Below are 25,766 nucleotides of genomic sequence, written 5' to 3' on the forward strand. Positions count from 1 at the left end.
TCCACATTAAGCCACAGCTAAATACAAATGTGCAGGTTTCCACCCAGATGGTAGGCGAGACTTCAAATAATGGGGGTAGAATAAATAAAGAACATGCTAATATCAGCAATGTATGTTTTACCAAGTCAGACCTATTGGTTCATGTCATATTTAGCAAGAAGTGGGTAAAAAAAAAAGCTAAATCAGACATTAGGAATTACACTAGCACTGAAACAGTTAAAAATGAAACTTTCTGAAGGGCAGGGAAAGGTGGGGCTGTTGAGAATATTCCAAAAATATGTTGTGGTTGCTTTCATTTCAAAAACCTATACTAAGGAACTGAGGGCAAGTACAACTGTTTGTCTTGGATCTCACATATATATATATTTTTTTGGAAGTGTGTACTTTCATGCATATAAGTGTATATCGTGGGAGTTTGAATAATACACACACACACACACGCACACACACATTCTTATTTATCTAAAATAGACTAACCATTTTCTACTCTTTGTAATTGTTTTGCTTGTATATTTGTGCAGCATGAATAATAATCTCCCCCTTTTTTCTTTTTTTTTTCCCACCTCCAGACTACCTGAAGTTCAGCAGCGATTATAGCCATGCAGTGGTTGGCGGGACGAGCAGCCCACGGGGCATGCGCTCAGCCTCAGAGCTCCGAGATTTGATGGACACCCTGCAGCGCAAGAAAAAAGCTCTGGAAAACAGCCTGAGAGCCAATGGGAATAGCACCCCGTCTTACTTCAGTGTCACACAGGTCAGTTGTCACTGAGCACCGCCACAGTGATTATTATTCTGGCTTGAGCTTGTAAGCATCGGTCTGGTTTGCCTGATCATTTGTCCTAGTGTGCTGTGTACTGTACATGACTAATGGGTTTGTACTTAACGTCCGACCTCAAACATGGCATTATTGTTTGGTTTTTGTCTTGGCTTCTACTTGAAATTATGACACACACTTTGCTCATCCATGTCAATTTTTCAAATATGTCTGGGTGTCAAAATTAGTGCGTTAATTTTGAGTTAAGTTCCTTTAACGTCAAACATTTTTTAACACGCAATTAATGACCGCCCCTTACTTGGAATGCATGTACTGGGGGAATTCCAGTTGCAACGCAGCAGACACATCCACGTCAAAATTTAGAAGTAATAAATGTAATAATAATGCATATATTTGTGGAAACTGGGGTTAAGCTGTATTTTACAAATTTTAAAAATGTGCAGAAGTTCACAAGTTACAAGTAACCCTAACCCTATGTTAAAGATTAGATTGTTCTTAATATGAACAGAAAAATGCCTCTGAGCTGTCACCGTCTTAGGCATAATTATATTTTTGACCTCAACACAAATCAATATCACACTATTTTTTTTTACAGTACAGCACATCTTTTTTTTTTTTAACTCGATTTTAGGAATTATTAGGAAATTACATGCTGCATGAATGCAGTCATATTTCTATTAGTTCAACATTTGTTTCCATTTTTATGTTAACAAGAGTATGACTTTTATTGTACATTTAGAAGAGATAAAATTTGCAATTAACTCCTTCACTCCCAGCCATTTTCACTAAAATAATCCCCTTCACACCTTGCTGTTTTACTGGATTTTGACTGATTTTGCAAGGCCCACAGAATATTGTGTTCTATTGCTATAAAAACATCCAACAGAAAGATTAAAGTCTCTCCTTTCCTCAGGAAAATCGGTTTCCGTTTTGTAGCAATTAGCATTAGAATAGAGCTAAGTTTCATCATTATTCACAAATCTATTTAGAATTCTGAGTAATTGAGGGTTTTTTTCAACATTGTCCTAGTTCATTCCCTAAACTCTGCTGTCACCTGCTGGCCGTTTTTGTAATAACCACCATTTCTTCAACCATTCTTTGCAGTTGAGAGGCTGCATCAAAGCCTTCAGTATGCTCTAACTTAAAAAAACGTATAATTTTTTTTATTATAAATATGCCTTTAGGACACTTAAAAGATTTAAAATTGAACATATTCATACGTTTTTGGGAGCAAATGAGTTAAGTCATGCGATTAATTACGCAAAAAAATGTTTTATTGCCTGACACCTATCAATCAATTAAATTGATTGTATATGTTTATTCAGACATGGTAGTGAGCTTCCTCTCTTTTCTGTTTTAGTCTCCGCCCACCACTCCCATCACATCACTTTCATCATCCTCATCAGCGTATCAGGAACAGGCAAGACGTTTCTATGGGGCCGATCGCCTCCCAGTGTCAATGAAATCCGCGCCCGCTCCATCCCCTTCTCGACGTTCGGACCATTCCCCTCTGCACACACGTACCTCCGTCACTCGCAACCAGGACACCTTGGGCACCAGTGAGAGTCGACGTTTCCATAACACAGGCTCTTCTCCATTATTGTCAACATGGAATGGCAGGGGCTCGTCCACTTCTGTATCTGGTGGCGATAGCTTACTTCTTTCTCTTCCACCTTCCTCATCCCGCTCTCCATCGAACGGGGGCGCTGTAAGCATGCCTTCGAGCCCCCGTCTTGGACGACGTAGTTACGGCAACCAAGAACCTGCGCCAAGCACCCGAACAAGGAAATATTCTGCCGGTTCTCTAAATGGTATGACGGGAATCGGGCACAGCCGCTCGCTGCCTCGCCTCTGTCCATCCCCATCTCCCAGAGATAACAATAATGGCATTCTGGCATTATCAACTATGCAGTCGCATCACTCTGATACTAAAAAGATTAGCAAAGATCATTACAACAACAACAGCTTGGACACCAGTCTAGACCTCAACCATAACTCCAGTAACTCCAACCAGCAGCTCTCAAATAGGAATCAAAGCCATACTAAAACAAAAGGAGATGGTGTCGTGTCCATCTCGCTCTCCTCCCTTAAGATGCCCCCTTGCAATGGCATCACTTCCTCCACAACATCCCCACCTGACGTTACAATCCCATCCAAGAAGGGAGGGTCATCTTCCCCTCGCGTGGCCAAGAAACTCAGTCTGACTTCCACCAGCTCAGTGAGCTCCATCAGCTCCACCAGCACCAGCCCCCCTGAAATGGAGTTGTCTTTCGGGGAAAGAGGCAAACCTTGGGTCGACCTGGAACCGACTAGTACCATGGGCTTTGGACGCAGCGAAAGGAGGTCATCGTTCGGAAAAGCAGGAGTGACCCCACCGGGTGGCTTTAGGGAAAGACGGGGGAGTATCAGCTCATTGAGTGGGAAGGAGGAACTAAGTGACTACCATCATCATCAGAAAGAGGAGCGGCTCCGTGAGCAGGAGGTGGAGAGACTGGTGAGTTTCAAATGCACTTTCATATTGTCTAACATTCTTAACAGATGGGATAAGGGCAGTCAAACTATGAATGAATGCCTGTATTCTCTTCACTATAAAATTGGCTTCTCAGGCGTGCCTGAAACTCTCAGGCATCTTAACACACACTAGTTGAGGCTAACCTCAAGACCACATCTGGCATGCAGCCCATACAAATAGGACTATTTTTAACCTTTCACTTTGCTTTAGCGTGTACTTGTGTGTGTGATACATGTTTATGTGAATCACGTGGTGGTCCGCCTGCCCGAGTGCGGTTTGGGCTGTGGAGGAAATTTGTCAGATGTGGGCTAAAGAAGTCAAGAAAATTGAAGGGCAGAGTCTAGAGGGCAGCAGGTGGATAAACATGCAGATGCACAACATATAACTGGTCTCCGAATTCTGCAATCCCTTTCTCATAATTATATCTTTACATGCGGTGCAATGCTAAGCGAAAGTATGCACAAACCAAACTTTGACATTGCTGCCTTACAGGACCTGTTTGAGAAATGGCTAAGAGAGATAAGTGCACATTTTTTCGATTATATTTTTTTAAATTGTGATTCTTTTTTAAATAGAAGGCTTAAGAAGGCAACCTGGCAAACTTCAGACAGATAAGGAACTCATTAACCAGCAGTGGAGCTCTGATGTTTTTACACTGTATAATTCTTTCACATATAGACAACTGCTTAACTACCTGGTCTCTGACATGTACATCTGCACTCAAACCAATAGAATCCCTCTATAAAAAGCACTGAAGACTCTGGACAAAAAGCCTCTCTCATATCACATCTGTTGTGTTCTAAAAAAAAGCACAACTTTTTAAGCTTCCATAGCTTTAGGACTTTAAGATATGCCTGTCTCCATGGTCTTGCCACAACGCCACTCAAAGATTTTTTCAAAAAAAAGGGCTGTGAACGGTATGAGCACCAGGGCTTGTGACAGAGGGGACTGCAAGATTCCCCACAGGCGCGGGGGGGGGGGGGGGGGGGGGGGGGGGGGGCGGGTTTCATTTATGTATAGGGGACTACCGATGCAAATTAGGAACTGCAGCTAGAATCTGTCATATTTACAATTTAAATTGTTTTTTTTAACGTGCATTGTGCCTTTCAAATAAAATTATTATTATTATTTTAAAATATATATATATACACAGTGCAGTGCTGTATTCAGAGTACAGAACAATGCGAGGATCAGTTTGACAGTATTATTCCGCCATCTAGTGGTCACAAAACTTTAGCCTATTTGTAGCTGCATTAATGATTTCCCAACCTTGACAGATTAAAACGCTTTGTAATTTCAAATTAAAAGCATATACTGTATTGAATATAGAATGCCATATTTTCAGTTTGTTGTTGCCAAAATCTCATATTTCCATGTGCTCTTCTCTGCCAATTTTTTCGATGTCTTTCTTTCCAGCATTCCCCCTATTCAACTCTTCCTGTTTTAACAGCTGATTAAAATCCCCAGCAGCAGTTTTTGTCCATTAGAATAGAACAAGGTGACAAAGTGGGATGTATACATAGGCTCTAAATAGATTAGTATTTGGTTCTGAGTTTTTTTCTGGAACACAATTCCCTAGAATGTGCATTGTTCTCCTAGTGGCATTTCCTGTGGTCTTGTGCACTGTTTAGATCATAGTTGACAGCTGTCCACCTCCACGTCAACTTGCACTCTCTCTTTCACTCTCTCTCTCGTCAACTTGCACTCTCTCGCTCTCGCTCTCGCTCTTGCTCTTGCTCTCTCTCTCTCTCACAGGCACAGATCCTAACAGCCACATTCCTTTTCTCCGTTTTTCTCGTTCTAATATTACTTGATCATGCTGGTACTTTAAATTCTCCCTCCCCTTTGCTGAACTCAAACCCGCAGCTCACACCCTGTAATCTGTCGCTGTGTCTCAGCCACACTGGACAGTGGCAACAAAAACCTTGCGTTCGAGGGAATGTCAGTCGGGGGGAAATACGCTCTTCAAAGAATGTAAACCACATACACAACTTGGTGGGCGAAGGTGCATTTTTGAATAATCAAGAACTTTTTTTGCCCCCTGCGATGCTTCCACAGGTAGTGTAAAAATTTGATTTCATGATGGATTTTCAATAATAATTTGAATGCCAAGTGTTAGACTGTGACTGTCAAGACGGTGTTATAAATTCTGAGCTCTAAAGTAGTTGTTCTCATGGAGGTCTACTTGATTTTCAATGTGTGTGTGTGTGTGTGTGTGTGTGTGTGTGTGTGCGTGTGTGCGTGTGTGCGTGTGTGCGTGTGTGCGTGTGTGCGTGTGTGTGTGTGTGTGTGTGTGTGTGTGTGTGTGTGTGTGTGTGTGTGTGTGTGCGCGTGTAATAGGAGTTTGTCATTTCTAATGTCCCCTTGGAAAATGTTCAAGCATCACTTGGGTTATATTTAACTATTATTCACTGACACTGCATATGTGTGTTCTCCCTTTAGGAACGACAGCGTCTCGAGACCATCTTGTCCCTGTGCTCAGAGCTGGACCAGGATGACGGTGGCTCGATTACAAATCCAGCATCTGCTGTGGCAGACCTCCAAAAGATCAACGAGGAGCTTCAGAAGCTTCAGTTGAATGACAATGATGATGACGATGATGACGCACCCTCGGTTTTCTCCAGCACCTCAGTCCTTAACGGGAATGGACTCATTATGGAGAACGGCTACTACGATGCAGATCTACTGGTACGACAGCGGCGCAGCAGTGGTACTCGTGACAGCAGGGCAGAATCACCGGCTGTTAGTCTGCGCAGCTTTGCCCCATCACCCTCACCTCATACACAGAGGATAAATGAGGTAAAAATCAAATTTAGTTGGAGATGGTTTGGAATCTTTACGAATGAATATTCACCAGATTAGTTACAGAACTGAAGCATTTATTTTTGGTGGCATCTTACTGAGCGGCGAATGAAGGTGAAGCATTTTGAATGAAGGAAGCGAATGTTGGATTTGTCAATTTTTCTGACGGATGTTGGCAAAAATCAGGAGGTCATATCTGTCAATAGCGACATATAGTGATGCCTAGAGACAACGCGCACATTTTGGCCTCTATTAATGACTATTTGGGACAGTATTGCCAAAATTAACAACTACTTGCCACTCTTTTGCCACTGTTTGGGAACCTTTGGGATTTTTTGCCAAATCCTGAAGTAGCAGGCAATTTTATGGGCTCAACCCAATGAAAAGTGGTGCAGACATGTATGTATTCAAAGCCGCATCAATGTGTCAAAAACAGATTCTCCTCTAACCTCAGCATCTTTGTAAAATGCACAATCATCAATATGAATCTAGCATCACGCAGGAAAGGAACAGAAGAATGCAGTACGATCACCTTTGGCTTTTGTCAGCTTCTTTTGAGATTAATCAGATGTCATCTGTTTATACTTCTTTCTGGCACACATGAAATGAACTTTACTCCCCCCTATAATGAAGTATCAACATGTCCATCTTGCACATGGACAGATGGGAGATATTTACAGCTCATTTATTAGGTTAGAGCGGGTTAAGTGTGTGTCACAGTTGGTGTTTGTGTGCACTAGGCCTGGATTTTTTTTTTCTTTTAATGTGAAACATCAATATCATTCGCCAATGAACAAATTCATATTTTCCTTATAATAAAACCTGAGAACTATTACGTTGCTATCTGCATCAACTAGCTGGTGGTCTGTGCTTTCATTTCTGCATTGCAAACAGGAAATGCTAGCAGCTCATTTGCTTTTGATTACTGGTAATTTCACAAAAATGTTGTCGGATATGGGGCCCGGAATGGCGGCAAAGTCACTAAAAATATGATGTTAGCCGTCACCAAGCTGTCAAGTTTATTCTTGGAAGGACAATTTGATACCATACAACATCACTGAGTGAACCGCGGTTTGTGTCTTTTCACCATGACCTACTGTATGCGCATTTCACTGTTAACTTATCAGTGGCTCTGTCGTTGATTGTGCTGATTGCGCCACCAGGCTCACGATGATGCAGTCTACCGCTTCGGACAGGAAGACAGGCCCTCAGAGGAGGAAATGAGGAGAGTGGATGATGAGAGGATCCAAGTCCTAAACAACATGGAGGAGCTTGAACAAAAAATTAAAGAGCTGGACAACCAGATGGAGGAATCTGCCCGAGAGGTCTGGACATTTATTGTATTAATCATTTGTGTTGAATTATTTAAAATGAATACTATTTTGAAAGTTTGTAGAATATCAACATCTTGGAGAAAAGAATATCTTATCTATCCATCCATCCACCCATCCATTCATTGTCTTCCACTTATCTGAGGTCAGGTTGCGGGGGCAGCAGCTTAAGCATGGAAACCCAGACTTCCCTCTCCCCAGCCAGCCATTTTATCCAACAGCTCCGGGGGGGGACCCTCAAGAAGGCCTTCCGATCCGCCTGTCAAACTACCACTCTGTTCTTGGCTCACTCTTGAACAAGATCCCAAGACACTTGAGCTTCTCCACTTTGGGCAGGGTCTCATTCCTGACTTGGAGAGGTTCCGCCATCCTTTTCTGGATGAGTTTCAAGGGCTCAAGAGTTGGATTTGCTGATTCTCATTCCAACCGCTTCAGACTCTGCTGCAAAGTGCTCCAGACAGAGTTGTAGATCGCAGCTTAATGAAGCCAACAGCAGTGCACCACATAATTTGCAAAAAAGCCGAGACATAATACTGTGGTCACCAAACCGGGTTCTGATCGGGGAGACTGTTCTTACCAATCACTCCATTACAGGTTTCAGCCGTGTGTTGAATTGAGCCCGGCTAAATGTAGTTGAGATTTCTTAGTCTAGGGCTCCTTTCCTGTAGCCAGGGATCGGACAGCCAAGGTCGTCCACCCAGCCGACCCCCTTGGCCGCTCCCACAGTTGGTGAGTCCATGGGAAGGGGAACCCATATTGCCTCTTTGGGCTGTGTTTGGCTGGACCCCATGGGTGCAAGCTTGGCCACCAGGCGATTGCCAAGGAGACCCAGCTCCAGGCATGGAAAACTAAGTCCAAAGGTTTTTCTCATCATTGGAGATTCTTGACTCATTGTCTTTGTCATCGGTTACCCTGCCCCAGACAATTTAGCTACTAGGATCATTGCCATGATGAAGTGACAGCTGATTAAATGGGGGAAAAGTATAGTAGCAACGAAATCCCACAATCTGAACCTTTCATTCAATGATGTCTCTTTTGCTAAGGTGGAGGTAGAACGAGCTCTTGTTGAGGCGGAGCAGGAGTCCGAGTCAGCTGCCCTCCAGCAGGAAAAAGAAGCCCTGGATACACTTCACAACAAAATAGCCGACATGGAGACCAAATCTCAGCATGAAAAAGACAAGGTACTGTATTGCCATTCTATGCTTAACTGTGGAGAGTGAGGGCATTATTCTTCATGATCATTCCAGAGCGCTAACAACATTTGGTCATAACTTTAAGACACTGGGAAAAGCTAACATGCTGGTTCAGGTGGCAGTTTTTTCATATGAAGTAGACTGTGGGAAAAAAGTATTGTATTGCAACATTGCAAATAGACAGCATGTGTGTGAGTGTAGCTATACAGTATATGCTAGTCAAAGACACAATTCGTTTTGAGGTCGTGTGACTAAGCAGTAGGTGCTAATCCTTCTCATGCTGTCTCTGATCCAAATATATATTTGCTAATTCTGCCCAGGGTATAGCGGTCACCAAGCCATCGTATCTCACACCCACACACACTTCCACATGGACACTATGGGTGTATGCGAATTTGAGTATACTGTATATCGCTGGCATTGCCAACAAGGCAGAGCTTGGAAGTGGATAAAATGATTTAATTTTTAATACTGCACCTAATTGCTCATGAGTAAACTTTGACGGACGAAGGGAGAGTCAGATCAATCGAGAATTAGATCATTATTTGCTATCACAGTAGGTGAAGCCTTTACAGTCTTGGTATGCCTGTGTATGTTAAAATTAATAACGTGTGTGAGTTAACCCTCACCTGAGCCATTCCATATACTCGCCCTCTACACATTCCCCCATCAGCCCTTTTCGTCACCCTTTTAAAAAAAATCAACAAATGACTAAAGACTTACTAGCTCTCCATCCTTTAGTAGATTTTAATTCTACTGCTATTTCCTTATTTCTCTCCCTAAATGCTAAACTTGTCAATTAGGTAACTAACAGTTGCTCCCCCAATCCCACTAACTCTGCCATCCTCTCTGTGTCCTCTGTTGTGTCTGTGTTTGTCCCGGTGTTACTACATGTGCGTCATCCACTTTGTGTGTGGCGCGTACTTGTGTGTGCATATATTGCCATGCACATGTGTATGTATCAGGCGTGCGAGTTGCTGCAGGCAGAAAAGGGCAGAGTAGAGAGATTGGCTCAGATTGTGTATGAGCAGCGCTCCCAACTGGACAGCTGCCCTGAGGCCACCAAGGAGCCCCTACAGGAGCAGCTAGCCAGGGTCAGTACATGCACTTAACACTCACCGCTCGCGCATACATGAAACATGTCTTTGACAGCCATTGGATCCACGCAGGCTGCACTCACATTCGAGGGTGAGAGGATAATGCTAATATAACATGATGCATGAGTTGTTGATATCTGATTGGAATGTTTAGCTATGTGTGACTGTTTTGAACTGTCTGTCGTGGTTTTGCGTTTTTATTTTTTTACAGTGAACCAGCTCTACACCCTCGGCAGGATGCTCGAGGGTGCATGGGAGTTCGCCCAACCAGTCCACATGTGCACATTGTGGACTTGGAGAAGGCGTTTGACCGTGTCCCTCGGGGAGTCCTGTGGGGGGTGCTTTGGGAGTACGAGGTACTGAGCCCCCTGATACGGGCTGTTCGGTCCCTGTATGACCGATGTCAGAGTTTGGTCCGCATAGCCGGCAGTAAGTCAAATTCGTTTCCAGTGAGGGTTGGACTCCGCCAAGGTTGCCCTTTGTCACCGATTCTGTTCATAACTTTTATGGACAGAATTTCTAAGCGCAGCCAAGGCATTGAGCGGGTCCGGTTTGGTCGCCTCAACCGTGCATCTCTGCTTTTTGCAGATGATGTGGTGCTGTAGGCTTCTTCAAGCCGTGATCTCCAACTCTCGCTGGAGCGGTTCGCAGCCGGGTGTAAAGCGGTTGGGATGAAAATCAGCACCTCCAAATCCGAGACCATGGTCCTCAGTCGGAAAAGGGTGGAGTGCCCTTGGGGATGAGATCCTGCCCCAAGTGGAGGAGTTCAAGTATCTTGGGGTCTTGTTCACAAGTGAGGGTAGGTTAGAGCGGGAGATCGACAGGCGGATCGGTGCAGCGTTTGCAGTGATGCGGACTCTGTATCAGTCCGTTGTGGTAAAAAAGGAGCTAAGCGGAAAGGCAAAGCTCTCGATTTACCGGTCGATCTACGTTCCTACTCTCACCTATGGTCACAAGCTGTGGGTCGTGGCCGAAAGAACAAGATCATGGATACAAGCGGTCAAAATGAGTTTCCTCCACAGGGTATCTGGGCTCTCCCTTAGATATAGGGTGATGAGCTCAGTAATTCGGGAGGGACTCAGTGTCGAGCTGCTACTCCTCCGCGTTGAGAGGAACCAGTTGAGGCGGCTCGGGCATCTGGTTCGGATGCCTCCTGGACGCCTCCCTGTAGAGGTGTTCCGGGCATATCCCACCGGCGGTAGGCCCCGGGGACGACTTAGGACACGCTGGAGAGACTATGTCTCTCGGCTGGCCTGGGAACGCCTTGGGATCCCGTCGGATGAGCTGGTTGAAGTGGCTGGGGAAAGGAAAGTCTGGGCTTCATTGCTAAAGCTGCTGCCCCCACAACCCAACCTCGGATAAGCAGTAGATGATGGATGAATGATGGATGGATGTTGTGGTGTTGTTGCATCTGATATATTCTAAAAAGAAAAAACTCATTAAATGCCTAACTTGTGTCTCATGAGTGCTTATATGCCTGTTTTTGTGTGTGTCAGGACTGTGAGGTACTTGAGACCGAAACAAAGCGATTCGAGGACCTGGAGTTCCAGCAGCTGGAGAGAGAGAGTAGGCAGGACGAGGAGAAGGAGACCCGGACACAGCAACTTCTCCGAGAGATCGCCGACTATCAACGAAGCACTGTGACTCGCAAGGTTCTGATCGATCTCCAATTTTGTAGCTTGTGTGATCCATTAATTGGACAACAATAATTTACGAAGCGCTTTCTTTTTCCAGGAGCGACTGTTGACGCTGAAGAAGCAGGGGGCAGAGATTACCCAGCAGGCTGAGCGAGAGAGAGAAAGTTTCCTGAAGGAGAGGAGCAATCTTGAAGCAATGCTACAAAGGGTACAGAAATTTCCATGTTTGAATTGTATGCCTCAAATGGCTTTCTAATACTGTACATAAGGAGCTCAAATACAGACATGATTAATTGTAAACTGGGTAAAATTATTGTGTTTACCGGTATTTCTGCTTCAAATTCTGGCTGATATTTATTTAAGGCTTTCAAAGCTAATTTACATTAAGCAATTTAGAGACTCTAAATTTCATTGAAAATGTCTTTGAAGGAAGACTTTGTCATTTCGTTGCAAAACCAGACAACTCTAAGAAAATAATTAAGTTCAAAAACACTCTAGTAGTGCAAAATATTCACATAACTATAGAATTACACTGAAAATGTATTGTGTTTTGTGATTAAAAATAAGAGAGAGTATAAATTTACAGGAATTACAATCTCTTGAATTTACATTTAATCCTGGGCCTTCAAAGGGTGAAACAAGTAACATTGATTGCACAGAGTCGCTTATCTTCTTCGTTGCTGCTATTCTCCAGATCCTCTCGACCCTCTTTAAAGCAATCAATAACTGTGAAGCCTTTTTTGTAGCTTGTGCTGATCAGGAGCTTCTTTTTGCTTTGTTTCAAAAGTAAAACATGACTAAATAAACCTTAAAAACGTTTATTATATCAAATATGAATAATTACATTTAATTATCATTTTTGAGTTGACGCTTACTTTCAAGCAGTATCGAAGCAATATTACATTGAATTAATAACAAATAATGGGTGAGAATGGATAGATTTGAGGATGTACTTGACCAAGGACGAGTTTGTGATGAAGTAAATCCATATGGGCTCATGACTGGCTTCAATGGAGAAGGATGTTAGTTGAAGCATAATGTGTAATTGGTGCTTGGCGGTTTCTGCAATTAAACCTTTGCTTTCATTGAGTTTAATATACTAGTTGTTTGGTTTTGTGGGGTTAGTCATAGCAATGTTTCCCACACCATGTTGATACTTGGGCAGGCCACCCAAGTAAATTGGCCACCACCCAAGAAGTTTTCAAGCAAATTTATTAAAAATATATTTAAAAAGAAAAAAAAGTGTTGCGACAGGATAAACCAAGTAGATTTCAAATCTGTGGGAAACACAGGATAGTCTGGTAGCAGGCATGGCTCTATTTTGCCAAAATGATGCTAGACAGCTTTTGAACGTTTGAACTCCTCACACGATGCCGTAGTGTTGCACGGGATACCGGTACCAGTAACGTACCTCGATGTTTTGGCATCAAAAACGGCTTGGTATAATTTTTTCTTAGTACCGGTACTTACAAAAATAAATACGAGACAGCCCGCCAACTCTGTTTTAAAGGCAGGTACACATATGCCCATGGCCGCCTGTCTACCGATATGTCGAAAACGCCTTAAGCAAGCGACATGCCTCTTTCAGCGTGTGCGCGAGAGGACGCAAGAAGATGGCTTCACGCACTGAAGCGCTCGCTGGCTGTCCACTCCTAGTTGAGAAGTATGACGCGCTAATTAAGGCTCCACAGGAGAGCGCAAGCAGAGTGGAAGCCACGCGACAGCATTGGCATTGCCTACGCATGTTTTCAATAAACACATGAAGAACACGTGTGGGTTTCAATTTTCAGTTTTAGAAACATTTTGTGACAAAAGCGACTGTTTTTCGCGGAGAAGCAGAAGAAAAAGCATCAATCATTCCTGCAGTGGACTCAATGTGCGTTCAATGGACAGGCACACAGTAGGAAATCACATATATATATATACATATGCAGGTTGTGACGCATTTTTGACACATCCCTTAAAAATAAAGGGAGTGTGAATTATTTTGTTCCCAGTTTTAGTATTTGATTACGTATTTGACTAATTGTGAGCGGAATGGAGAAGAGCAGAGACATGCATGCACACTCAAGCAACGTTGCATTGAGTCATTGGAGTGCCACTGTATTGCCAATATTTAAAACGGATGACATCAAGTGCAGTCAAATACAGTACTTTAAGAATATGGCATGCAATGTGAAAGCAGATACAGTATAAACATAAATGTATACAATATGTACATAAATTAACATGTATACATCCCAATATTTTGAATTAATAAAAAATACAAATAATTTGAAGTTCTTTTGTCAGTTTTAACTTTTGCTGCTTTTGCTGATGTTGTAATGTTTTGTCGAGGTACCGTTTCAGTACCGGTATCGAGGTATTTTATGCAGGCATAGTATCAAAGTCAAAATTTTGGTATCGTGACAACACTACGATGCCATAATTTTAAATGTTTTCTATTTCCCAGGAGAAAGAAAATCTTGCGCCTCTTGATCGAAAATATGCTGACCTTACTGGTGGCCAGGGTTACACGTTAAGGGAGGTAAGTGTGATTGACAGCTGACACACAAAAATACACACACATGCACACCATTCCGGCAACCAGAGTGATCAGGATATATTTTTTTAATGTAATATTGGCTGGGCTTTCCTCTTGTACTTGCTTACTAGGATGCAGCCGCCCCGGCTCATGTGTGTCAGTCATTTAGCAGCAGTTTCCCAACTTCTCTTCCACTCAACTTGTGTGACCTCACATCTTCTTTTGTTTCTTCTCTTTTCCTCAAGAATAGTGAGGTACCCTGTCTTCATCTACCTTTTTTCTGCCCTTTGTTCAAATGTTTTATTTTAAATTATTTCTATCTATCTATCTATCTATCTATCTATCTATCTATCTATCTATCTATCTATGAAGCACTTTTTTTACTCTGCTAGATGACACTCTTGGTTTAAAAATGCAATGGAAATTTAATTAATGTCCATTTTACTAGCCTTTATTTAAACCAAGAGCACCATTTAGAGAGAGAAAAAATATCACAAGTACTTCATCTTCCCATCACTGCTATCTTCTTCTCTCCATGTGATACAAGGGCTATGTCACAGTCAGTGAACTCAGTGAGCTATACTCACAGTTCGAAGGGGACCCAAAACATGCCCAAATCCACATCCCAACTAATACCTCCCCTGAGTCTGAAACAAAGCTCTCCCCTGATGACATCGGAGAGGATGAGGTGTGTTTAGTTGTGGAAGGAAAATAATACGCGTTCACATAATTTTCTCCCACCTTCTTTTTTTTTTTCACTTCTCTGATGATGTTTCTTCTCTTTCCAAAGCTATGTGAATCTTCTTCGTCCTCTTCCTCCTCTTCCTCCCATCTAAATCCATGCCCCTCCTCCAAAACAATATCTGTGCACTGGCCAGAGAACATGGTGACATATCGAGAGCCTTCCCCCCTCCCTGACTCTCCCCCACCCCCACTTCCTGTCAAAATGATCCATCTCCGACACAGGCAGGTAACTTTTGTGTGTGTACCTGCCAAATTGTGTTTCAAACTGAATCTACATTTTTGCTCATATGTTTGTACATCCTGGCAGAATTTGTGGTGATATATTGGCTATTTTGGGAGAGTATGACTGGATGGGGGCCATCTCACTGTGGTGTGTCCATTTAATGATTAATTTTATTTTAGTTATTCATTACAGTTGGTTAATTCTCTGAGTGAGAAGGTAATAAAGTAGACCTGGTGTGTTTATTTATCACTAAAATGTATGCGCCATTTTTTTATACAACCACAAGATAGCACCAAAATGCCAATTTGAAGGCTCACACCAAGGATATCTATCCATCCATCAGTTATCTGAACCGCTTCTCTTAGTGTTGAGTAAATTTGACCTTGAAGGTAAAGGTTTACAACCCTCTCTCATGTATATCTTTTGTATTTGATCAGCATTTCCGGCTGCTGGAGGAGAGGAAGCGATCTGACAAAGATAGCGGATCCCATCTTAGTGACACGTTACCCAGGAAGAAAACAACCTCCTCCATGATGCCCCAGTTCTCAAGTGCAACACTTGGACGCAGTTTCCCAAATAAGGTATACTCTCATAAATGTAATACTGTAGTTGTTAAGCAGTCTTAATGTTGAGCTTAAAATTGCATTCTCACATATTTGCATAAAGACTGGTTGTATAACTGTCAAGCTATACTTGTTATTTAAATACAGTATAGGTACAGGTCTAATTTTGACAGTTCAGTTTACTCTTATTTTATTATCTTTTAATGCAGAAAACATAGGATATTTCAACAGCTCTTCTTTTCCTCACAAACATTTATTTTGTGTATTTGCTGTCAGGCCCATCCACCATTGGTACAGAGCATAAGCTGTGGCAGCATTCTTCCCAGAATGATGTCCTTATCCAGCAGGGAAACAGAAAGCGGACGCCTGCAAAAAGGTGTGTTTGCACACAAATGCAGAGTTAAACATATTTTTTTGGGGGTGGGGGCATTTAAAATACCCTAATGGTGTTGACAACTTTCTAGAAATTAGGAATAGACCGATTATATTCCGGACCGATTATCAGCACCAATATTCAGCATTTTGACAAATATCGTTATCTGCCTATTTTAACAATCTGAAGTCCGATAAGAGATCAATTTAAAGCTGTATCAACTTCATGGAACTATTTCTTTAAATTTTTAGTTAACTTCATAAGACATTCTGTTGACGCCTTGTTTTTGTTTGAAATTTAAGGGTCATTGGCGGGGAAGGATTGAACCATATGCATCATAGTTAATTTATTATAAAAACACATAAAATATGTATTCTTTATTATTATTTACTATTATCAACAATTCAGGATTATAATTTATGACACACATCTATAATGGAAAGCTTTCTACAATGTTCGCACCGCATAATATTTTCAACTTAAATCAAAGGTGTGAGGCTAACAATTAGCCAGCTAACCAAAACAAGCTAGCTAGCATATAAGTAAAATTATAATCAAAAAATATATTTGTTGGACAAAATTAATATTAATAATTTTTTTGCAGGTCATACCACATGGTGTCTAAATATGACCACCACATACCGGTTGCTAAAAGGTTAACTTTTTTACATAGTTGTGAGACAGTATGTAACGATCTACACAGGTGATCTTCTAGGAACTTCTTCAAAGAGGATATAGATGAAATGAAACCAATAGGCTGGTTCAACTTTTTTTTAAATAACAACTGCCAACATTTATTCAATACACAACTAATTTCAATCACACTTTACTTCACCAAAAATGTATTTTGTTCTGTTTCAGCCTTTGGTTGAAACTATCACCTCAAAAAAACAAAATAAAAATAACATTCAGAGCTCTGAGAAAATAAACTAAATAAAATATTGTTTATCTACCCGGGTAGTGTGTTTTTATGGAGCGAACGATATTTTAATTTCTTATCTGTTCGATGAGAAGATTTGAACAAACAATGTCCTCAAGGTTGGCGAGATGTTCTACTGTCACTCCAACGTAGGTCGATCGTAAATCCACTGTCCGACTCAGAAATCACACATCCCTCCACGAACAGTTATTCATCAAATGGTTTCATCGGCTTTCATGAACAGGTATTCAAAAAACCAACCATAGAATGCAAATTCAATGTACAGTCTTCTGCAAAACTCAAGGCAAACAGGTCCGGCCGAACAATGCGTTTAACCTGCTGAGAAGACTTTTAACTTGACTTTCACTGTCGTTTCTCTCTTCTGGTATCACGTAGCTTCTCATTTCGTAACTCTCTCAATGGACTATATGCACAAATCAGCATTCGATGTATGAGTGCACCCAACTTTCCAGTGCGGGGAGACTTCAGCGGAACACACTGTTGATGTCATGTAAAACTCTAAGCCTAAATCTTTAACTCGCTGAAAAAGAACAGGAATCGCTCCTTGCTTTAACACTATGTCTATCAGAATTTTAAAACTACTAATTAGATCACCCATAGTCGTAATTTTAACGGCTTGAGCTCTGGTAATGATGTCATTGCTTAAAATTATTACACGTAAATACAAGCCATTTGAATAGCTACTAAAGCTATTTTGTTTATTTATTTTTTTATGTAAATGTAAACTATGTATTGTAGCTCCTCTCCCGGGACTACTGGAGTCCACACAGTACCCCCCTCACCCCTACCAGTCAGACGGTAAGGTTGAGCTGTTGGAGCTTTCAGATGGAACCTGCCAGCCAACTATTCATCATAACTTGCTCATTTTCCTTTTTTATTTTAATGATACGTTATTGGATAAGAATATATATATATAAGTTATTGTGCTTCCTACTCCTTTTGAACATGTAAATGGACTATATGCCACGGAGTAGACGGGACTTCCAACTTCCGGGTTTTCACCCATTAACTTTGTTTCTGTTTCCGGTTTGCGGCGTGTGGGCCGCGTCCCAGTACTTGCGCTTCCGCCTTTGTGCCCCTCGGTTGCGCGTTCCCTTGACGGGTGCGAGGCTGCGAGTGTGTAGTGTCTGTCTCAGTGTCCAAAGCATTTCAGATAGCCGAGACGCCCTTCCGCCGATGAGCGGGAGCGCGTGGTTGGGGGTGCAGGGGTCGGGGTGCACGTGTCGGAACGCGGCCAGCAGTGGCCGGAAACGGCGCTGATGTGTAAAATTCGGAAGTCGGAAGTCCGTGGCATCTACCCCATTATGACATTGATTAATTATTTTCTTTCTTCAAAATTTTATTTTAACTTCAACTTATATTTCGTAATGTGTTAATATGTTCAATAAATCAACCAGCCAACAACAACTCTCTGGTCTGTAGCCTCCTCTTCGTCCAAGTCTTCTCCTCTTCGTTGACAGGATCCGACGATCTCTGCCTTGTCAATATTTTGAAGCAGATGTAATGCCTCAACTGTTTATTTTTTTTAAATGCCAGCCCATGGTGAAATTTTCTTAATGCCTTGCTGAAAAGTGGTTCCTTTGGAAATCTGACAGCGCTGTCAGCGGTGCAAGAATGACTCGTATAAATATTTTCATGTTTTTTCAAAAAAAAAATTATACACACAGGCACATGAAAAGTCAAAACGGCAGAAAGGCAGAAACATTAGATACATTTGTAAACAGAGTAACAACACATCAAAGTTTAAGCTTCAAAATACAGCTCTGTTGTTAACAAACGGCGCCCCTGTGTGGTCGACAACTACAGTTATCCCTGCCAATGTTAACAAGTTACAACAAACTGTCTCCGATGGTCAGCATAAGAGAAAAAAACAAGGCAGAGTTATAACCCGTCTATGTGGGCACACAGCAGTGATCACTCGGCGTATTGTCATCCCTCCTCTTCTTCGATGCCTTGACAAATGCACGCAACCACACTCGTAAAAAAATTACGAAAAAATACTCCAAAAGGCTGACAATTGGTCGAGGTTCTCTGAAGGAAAACAAACAGTGATGGTATTACCGGAAAAGGCGGTGCGTTATGAGATTTTCCCGGAAATACGTCACGGCTATTTGTGCATGGAGTCCATTGCGCACTCCATTACTTGTACTATCTTTAAAACGAACAAATATTTTGTCAGGTATCTTTTCAAGACATGTTCATATGTTCTAGAATGCAAAGTTGTGTTGAATTGTGTTAATAAAAGCATTTTTTTTTTTAAATTGCATACTCTATTAATTGACTGCAATAGTTGCGTCACTTCCTCTATCTCTCTCTCTCCCTCACTGTCTGCTTAGACATTAGTAGCTTCTGCTCTCTGCTGGACAAAAACTGCTACTGCAGGTGATTAAATAAAATACAAGTGAAGTGTACAATTTGAGTGGGTTACAAGTACAAACCTGGGCTCTTGATAAAATACTTCAACATTTTCAACATTCACAATTAAAATATGCTGAAAGACATTTTAACAAAGTTCAGAGTTGGAGTTTGTATCCTTAGACATTTTATGCCAATATTTTCTCTCCCTTTTTTTCTTACTGAAAGTGAATAGTGGCTCCAATTTAATATCAGTTTTCGGCCTCTTGTGATTACTAATAATCGGTCTCGCATCATCCCTGAAACAAACATTTCGGGCTATCGCTACTGTAAATGTCTTCCTTCCAGAAAGTTTTTTTTTGTAGAAAGCATACTTGGTTGCATCAACAGGTTTATCTTCTTATAATGTTATTGTTTGGATCAAAAATTGCTATTCAAACATTTGAAAATGTTTTCTTGGCCTGTGTGCTATTTTTATTTTTTATTTTTTTGTATCTGTGTGGTCTCTCAGTCCCTTTGGTCTCTTGATCGGGCACATCAGATGGGTGTGTCTGGTATTAGTGGCAGATGCTATCAGGTTGTGTGTTTGTGTCTTCTTCCTGTAGCCAGAGGCTGAGCTTCGGACTTCTAAATGTTGCCGTTATTTCTGCCTTCTACTCCTCAGCATTCGCACTCGCCATTTTTAGCGTCTCCTGTGTGCTCTACTATTTAACAAATTTTTGGTCGTGTAGCAGTTACACGACAGCAGTAAGAATTTTTCATTGTTGTTATTGTTTTTTTTTAATTGAATGTATCGGAATGTCAGTCACACTGGCAGAACTTAGCGATACAGAACTGACGCCGGCTGGGCAAACTGTTCTCCAAGAAGGGCTGACGCAGACAGGTACAATACTAATCACGCTAAATGAAAGTTGCATGCTAAAGCTTAATTTTGTGTTAAGGTCAGCCAAGCTCCAGAGCGTCATCCCAGACGAACGTCTACCTCAATGGCTTTGAGTACCGTGACAACCAAGCCTTTGACACAATGAGTGTGGATAGCACCGACTCCATTGAAACTAGCATCTCTGCATGCTCTCCTGACAACATCTCCAGGTGAGTTTATAGTGTGCAGGCAGCATGCGTTTGGAGCTGGGTGGTGTGTTTTTCACATTTTTATAAAAGATTAAAATCTTAAATATAATGTGAAACAAAAACTTCTCTTAATTTTCATTGTAGGAATTAACCACCTTAAAGTATTGTACAAAGCCCATCATGAAATGTTACCAGTTAATATACAAACTAAATTTATAAAAAGGGAAAGTGAGTACAAATTAAGAGGAATAGACATTTTTTCCAAACCTAAATCTAGAACAAAACAAAAAGAAGAAGGTGTCAGTCTGTGGAACAATCTGGATTGTAATACAAAATCTTCTCAGTCTATTTGTATTTTTTTTTAAAGCATAAAAGCACAATTACTGCATATATATATATATATATATATATATATATATATATATATATAGCACAAGGACACACAGTTGAATTATTTTGAATTATCTTTTTGTAACCCTGAAAGCGTCTTGACCACTCGTCAATAAATTTGTGTTTTTTTGTGCGTTTTTTTTTTTAGTTGAACAGGAGCAGACAAAACAAGTTTTACTTCTTTCTGTCCCCTTTCATTCTTTTGCTTTACTCTGAATTTAAATATTGCTTTATATTGTCTTTTTTTTTGATGAATTCAAAATGTGTGTTTAAAAAAACAAAACATAAAAGCACAATTATTGCAAAAATATAGCACAAGGACACACAGTTGAATGATTTTGAATTATCTTGTTCTATCACTGAAAGCGTCTTGACCACCCGTTGTCATTAAATTTGTGTTGTTGTTGTGTTTGTGCGTTTTTTTTTGTTTTTTGTTTTTTTTAAGTTCATCCGGGGCAGACAAAATACATTTTACTTCTTTCTGTCTGTCCCCTTTCATTCTTTTGCTTTACTTTGAATATTGCTTTTTATTGTCTTTTTTCTTTTGAAAATGAATGAATTAAAATTGATTGATTGATTGAACAAAGACTTAAACAAACCAATCAAAAATGAATGTGAAGAAGGATGTGCACAACTGTACTTGCTTGAGGTTAGGGCCTTCTTGATTAGCGTTAGCTGACTCAGGTTACACAAGGCGAAGTGGTGTGTGCGTGCGTGCGTGCGTGCACTTTTATAGTAAACCCCCTTGGGTTGATGAACTGAGGGGTCCAGTCCCCCAATCTGTACTAAAACCATGTGTGCTTTCGTTCCCTCCTTTTTGTTCTCATTTTAAACTTTAAGCACCCGCCTCTTCTTGTTGCACTCGATTCTGCACTTTTCTGAATTGCTAGCAGAGTGAACGGGTTATATTGTAGGTCTGATCCACACACAGCATAGATCTTATTGAAGGCTGCTGCTCACTTAGATTTTGGAACACTATTTTACTGTTTGACTTGTAATTTTTTTTTAAAGTAAAAGATGAATGTGGGTTTGTAGTGCTGGTGTGCCGTGACAATGAATGTGTGTCCCTGTCATCGACGAAGGTAAGCCAATAAAATGTCTAAAATATTTTGTAAATAAATATATTTGTTTCATGTTCAATTTAAATTGGGAAACTGTTGATTCCAGGGCATTACAATATAAGTGACTATTTTCTTTCTTAATGTAATTTATCTCTTCATTTCTTCACTCCAATATTCTTTTCCATGCTTTTTTTTTTCTTGTTGCTTGCTTCACTTACTCTCTTTCCTGCCCCAGTTTGTTTACATAGTCTAATGTGCAATGTTTATTGTAGCACTGATGACATCATCCATTTTCCTTCTGGATAAAAGGGAATTTGTGTGTGTGTCTTTTCAATAATGTCCACTTTCATTCATGAACTTCAGTCGATGTCAATTTTTTAAAGAATAAACAAAAAATGTGATTTGTGTGTTACAGTGCAAGTACTTCAAATGTAGCCAAGTTAGAGGAGATGGAGCGTCTGCTGAGAGAAGCCCAGGCAGAAAAGAACCGACTCCTTGTGCACAAGGTGATAATTAAGACCTCAAATACATACTCCGTGGATATACATGTATGCACTGGCCATTACAACAGATACACTACACACAACCTGATGACAAATCCTTAATTTACAAGCACAATAATTGCGCTGTATCTCATCGCATTAAATATCCAGTGAGTGTAATCTTCCCTTCGTATACTGTAAAGTATTTCACTGATGGCCCTCAGGAGCGAGAGATGGAAATTCGCAAGCAAGCGCTGGACGAGGAGAAAAAAAGGCGGGAGGAACTCGAAAAGATGCTCCAGGAGGAGACCAGCAGGCGGCAGAAACTCATCGACCGTGAGGTGAAACTACGAGAGAAGCAGCGAGTGCAGGTGAGGGGGAGAAATGATCTAGAAATTAAAATTTTGACCATATTTAGATTGCGGGTTATTCACTATATCGCAGAATTTAACAATAAGCTTGAGTCAGGAGGAAAGACTGCACAAAAGACATATATGAGATCATTTAATAGTGTAGCCCGTTAACAGCCAGCCAAATCAACACTACTATTCACGGGGTCTCACGCCACTCACCAGGCCATACTCCGCCTTTTAAAGCCACACACATTCAGTCACTGATACTACAGTACTTGAAAATGGATGGCGACAAAAATTATACCTGCATCTCACATGCATGTATTTCAGTATTATATGAATGATGCTGCAAAATATATATAAATAATAAAATATTTAGTCGCTATTTCACCTATCACAGAAGTGGTCTGGAATGTAACCTTCATGACTGTCTGAGCTGTTTCACTCGACTTTTATTATTTATTATACAGTAATTTAAAAAAATATATCATTTTAAAGCAAGCGGCATTACTGTTTCCATTTCATACAATCATACATACGCATAAATCTTTTATTCTGTCTTCTAGTCCCGACCACTCACACGGTACCTACCAGTGCGAAAGGACGATTTTGACCTGCGGGCTCATATTGAGTCGGCAGGTCACAGCGCAGACACGTGCTTCCATTTGTCCATCTCCGAAAAGACGTGCAGAGGCTACTTGATCAAGATGGGAGGCAAGATCAAGACTTGGAAAAAGCGCTGGTTCGTCTTTGACCGCAATCGACGGACACTCTCCTACTATGCAGGTTGGAGTTCATGTTCATGATGGAGTTTTGTTTAATTATATGTTGATTTAGTTTTTTATAATATTGTCATTTTGCAGCATTTGTATAACATAACATATGTGCTGTTGTGATGTGATAATTGCAGACAAGCATGAAGCCAAGCTGAAAGGCGTGATCTACTTCCAAGCCATAGAAGAAGTGTATTATGACCACCTGAAGAATGCACATAAGGTGCGCATGTTCAAACTTGTCCACGTAGAAAAAAAAAAGCTTCACATTCCCTTATCATGTCAGTGTAATAGTTTCCTATTTGACAACCTTGTCTTTCTGCTCCTTCCTTGTCTCCTCTAGAGCCCAAACCCTTGCCTCACCTTCAGCGTCAAGACTCATGACAGGGTCTACTACATGGTGGCCCCTTCTCCTGAAGCCATGAGGATCTGGATGGATGTCATCGTTACAGGCGCTGAAGGATACACACAATTCATGTTGTAGTGGACGAATATCCGCATGCTAATTAAGCATCCAAAAACTTCTCTGTGGCTTTTTTGAAAAACTATAGTGTTATTTTAGTAGTGGAACATTTTTATCTTCTCCATGGACAAACCTGATTTACCTGTTTCGTACATTTTACATGCCTTGTTACTAAATGACAAACAGAAATTATAAAAATGTAAGACTTCTGTCTTACTGCCAAAAGCGCAGTCTATCTGACACTACCTCTTTTTGTTAATACAAAATATTTTTTCACGTGGCAGTTAAATACTGATCAATCAGTACAGTCAAGCTTACTACATTATTAACCTTTGCATCACGGAGTCGGAAAATAGATCAATTATACTTGTAGTCAGACGTTTATCCTTTTTGTCAAAACAATAAATATTACGTGTAAATTGAGACTTTTGTTGAGCAAAATCTTACCATTTAAATTTTTACTATTTTCCCTCAGGTTTTAATAATGTGCTACATGTGATCCAAAGGGCTGATTTTATGTCTGTGTGTGCACTAATAAGTGAGCTTTTTTTGCTGCTCCAAGGTGCTTCTAAAGTACTGATCAACACAAACAACACATACACATTTTTCCACTGTTACATAGGATGAAAGTTGAAAACAGGCTCAGAAAGCAAGCACACCCAGCCATTAAAAGCCTTTAAGCTATAAGTTATTTTAAAAATAGTTAGTCATTCATCAACATTAGGATTCTCTCTGTGCCTAAAAGGATGGATAAATTGATTTTTTTTATGCATATACACTAGTCTATATTTTTAATAACATTGTTTCTATATACTCTATGCCAAATTGCCTGTGCTGACAAAACACTCGAAGCTGTCCAGAGAGCAAGAAAGAAAAGATGGTACAGATGAGTACATGTATAATATTAACGAGCACATGTATAATATTAACGAGCACAAGGGCATATGAACTGGCTTACATGCTGCTGACTATTGTGCTGAAGTACACTTGCTTTTATTGGTTTGCTGTTGTTACTAATAATTTAATGGCTTTTTGTTATTTGTACAGTATACCAGTTTTAGAAATCAATACGTAACAGTTTATCATGCATTTAATGCTTAGTAACATTAGTGTATCAATGTCAACCTTTTTCATGGAATTGTTGACCAAAGCTTATGTTCATGCTATATGATCCATGTGAGGTTCATTTATTATTTGCCATCCCTTTGTTGATGAAAATGTTTGATTTTATGTTCCAAGCACATCTCAGTGTTCCTGTCACTTTGTTGTTACTATATCGTCACCCTTTTAAAAGAATGGCCTCAGTCATATTTTGTCAAAAATGTTTTTTGCCTTAATAAACATCTCATCAGGATGCTGCCTCTGCTAAAATATTCTACATTAGTTAAACAGACCATTCAATTCTACCTCTGAAATGAAATTATTAATGATTATAATATAATCAATACTTGTTTCAGTTTTTCGTTTTTTCTGAAAAAAAAAATGATTTGGGCTATTATTTTAGGAAGGTGACGATATTCATGCCGTTATAATAATAATCTTTGTATGGATGTTAATTTTTATATCCCACGTTATAAACATACCTAGTTTTCTTCTAACCCATTTCTAGATTTCAGAAACCCAGTGTTGACGCTGATGCCTCTACAAGAGGTCAATGCTTTGTATTCATCATAACACAACTGCCTATATAAGCTTGTACAGTACAACGCTACTTTCTAACTTCCCTTCTGCATAAAAGTAGCGCTAATCCATCACCATGTGGTCAATAAAGGTACTACAATCAATCGGTTGATTGTTTTTAGTATTATTTATCATTTATATATATATGTTTATTTATTATTATTATTATTTTAATACCTCTCCCTGTACGCACTGGCTATTTTATGCTCATTGCCTAAGAGTTCCTTTGCTCTTTGATAACCCCTGTCAGGTGGCATGTGTTGACAAATTTTAACAAGTTGTTTTGGTTGTCCTGTGGTATACTGTTCCAAAAAATACAGGCGGTCCATGCACCTGGTAGTTTTCCTTCAACTCTATGCTCAAAGGTTCTGATGAAGGCGATGTACTCAAGTGGGTCTCCATCAAATGTTGGGATACTTCTTGA

The 25,766-nt window shown here is 40.5% G+C and overlaps 1 protein-coding gene across 3 annotated transcripts in view; it reads left to right on the forward strand.

Moving 5' to 3' along the window:
- phldb2b (pleckstrin homology-like domain, family B, member 2b) overlaps positions 1-25,446 on the forward strand; it is a 43,693-nt gene extending 18,247 nt beyond the window's left edge. For 2 of the 3 annotated variants that reach the window (XM_077554665.1, XM_077554667.1), the window contains 17 exons: positions 570-754; positions 2,136-3,269; positions 5,730-6,086; positions 7,253-7,414; positions 8,464-8,601; positions 9,579-9,707; positions 11,207-11,362; positions 11,445-11,555; positions 13,800-13,874; positions 15,276-15,419; positions 15,678-15,777; positions 20,011-20,161; positions 22,007-22,097; positions 22,298-22,444; positions 22,993-23,212; positions 23,337-23,422; positions 23,543-25,446. In XM_077554665.1, coding sequence (XP_077410791.1) covers positions 570-754; positions 2,136-3,269; positions 5,730-6,086; positions 7,253-7,414; positions 8,464-8,601; positions 9,579-9,707; positions 11,207-11,362; positions 11,445-11,555; positions 13,800-13,874; positions 15,276-15,419; positions 15,678-15,777; positions 20,011-20,161; positions 22,007-22,097; positions 22,298-22,444; positions 22,993-23,212; positions 23,337-23,422; positions 23,543-23,683 — 3,527 coding nt within the window. In that variant the 3' untranslated portion in view covers positions 23,684-25,446. The remainder of the gene's footprint in view (positions 1-569; positions 755-2,135; positions 3,270-5,729; positions 6,087-7,252; positions 7,415-8,463; positions 8,602-9,578; positions 9,708-11,206; positions 11,363-11,444; positions 11,556-13,799; positions 13,875-15,275; positions 15,420-15,677; positions 15,778-20,010; positions 20,162-22,006; positions 22,098-22,297; positions 22,445-22,992; positions 23,213-23,336; positions 23,423-23,542) is intronic. The other variant, XM_077554666.1, reaches the window with a different exon arrangement.
- The last annotated feature ends 320 nt before the right edge of the window (positions 25,447-25,766 follow it).

Source organism: Vanacampus margaritifer, chromosome 20 (assembly GCF_051991255.1).
Source record: "Vanacampus margaritifer isolate UIUO_Vmar chromosome 20, RoL_Vmar_1.0, whole genome shotgun sequence".
In the NCBI taxonomy this organism is placed as follows: domain Eukaryota; kingdom Metazoa; phylum Chordata; class Actinopteri; order Syngnathiformes; family Syngnathidae; genus Vanacampus; species Vanacampus margaritifer.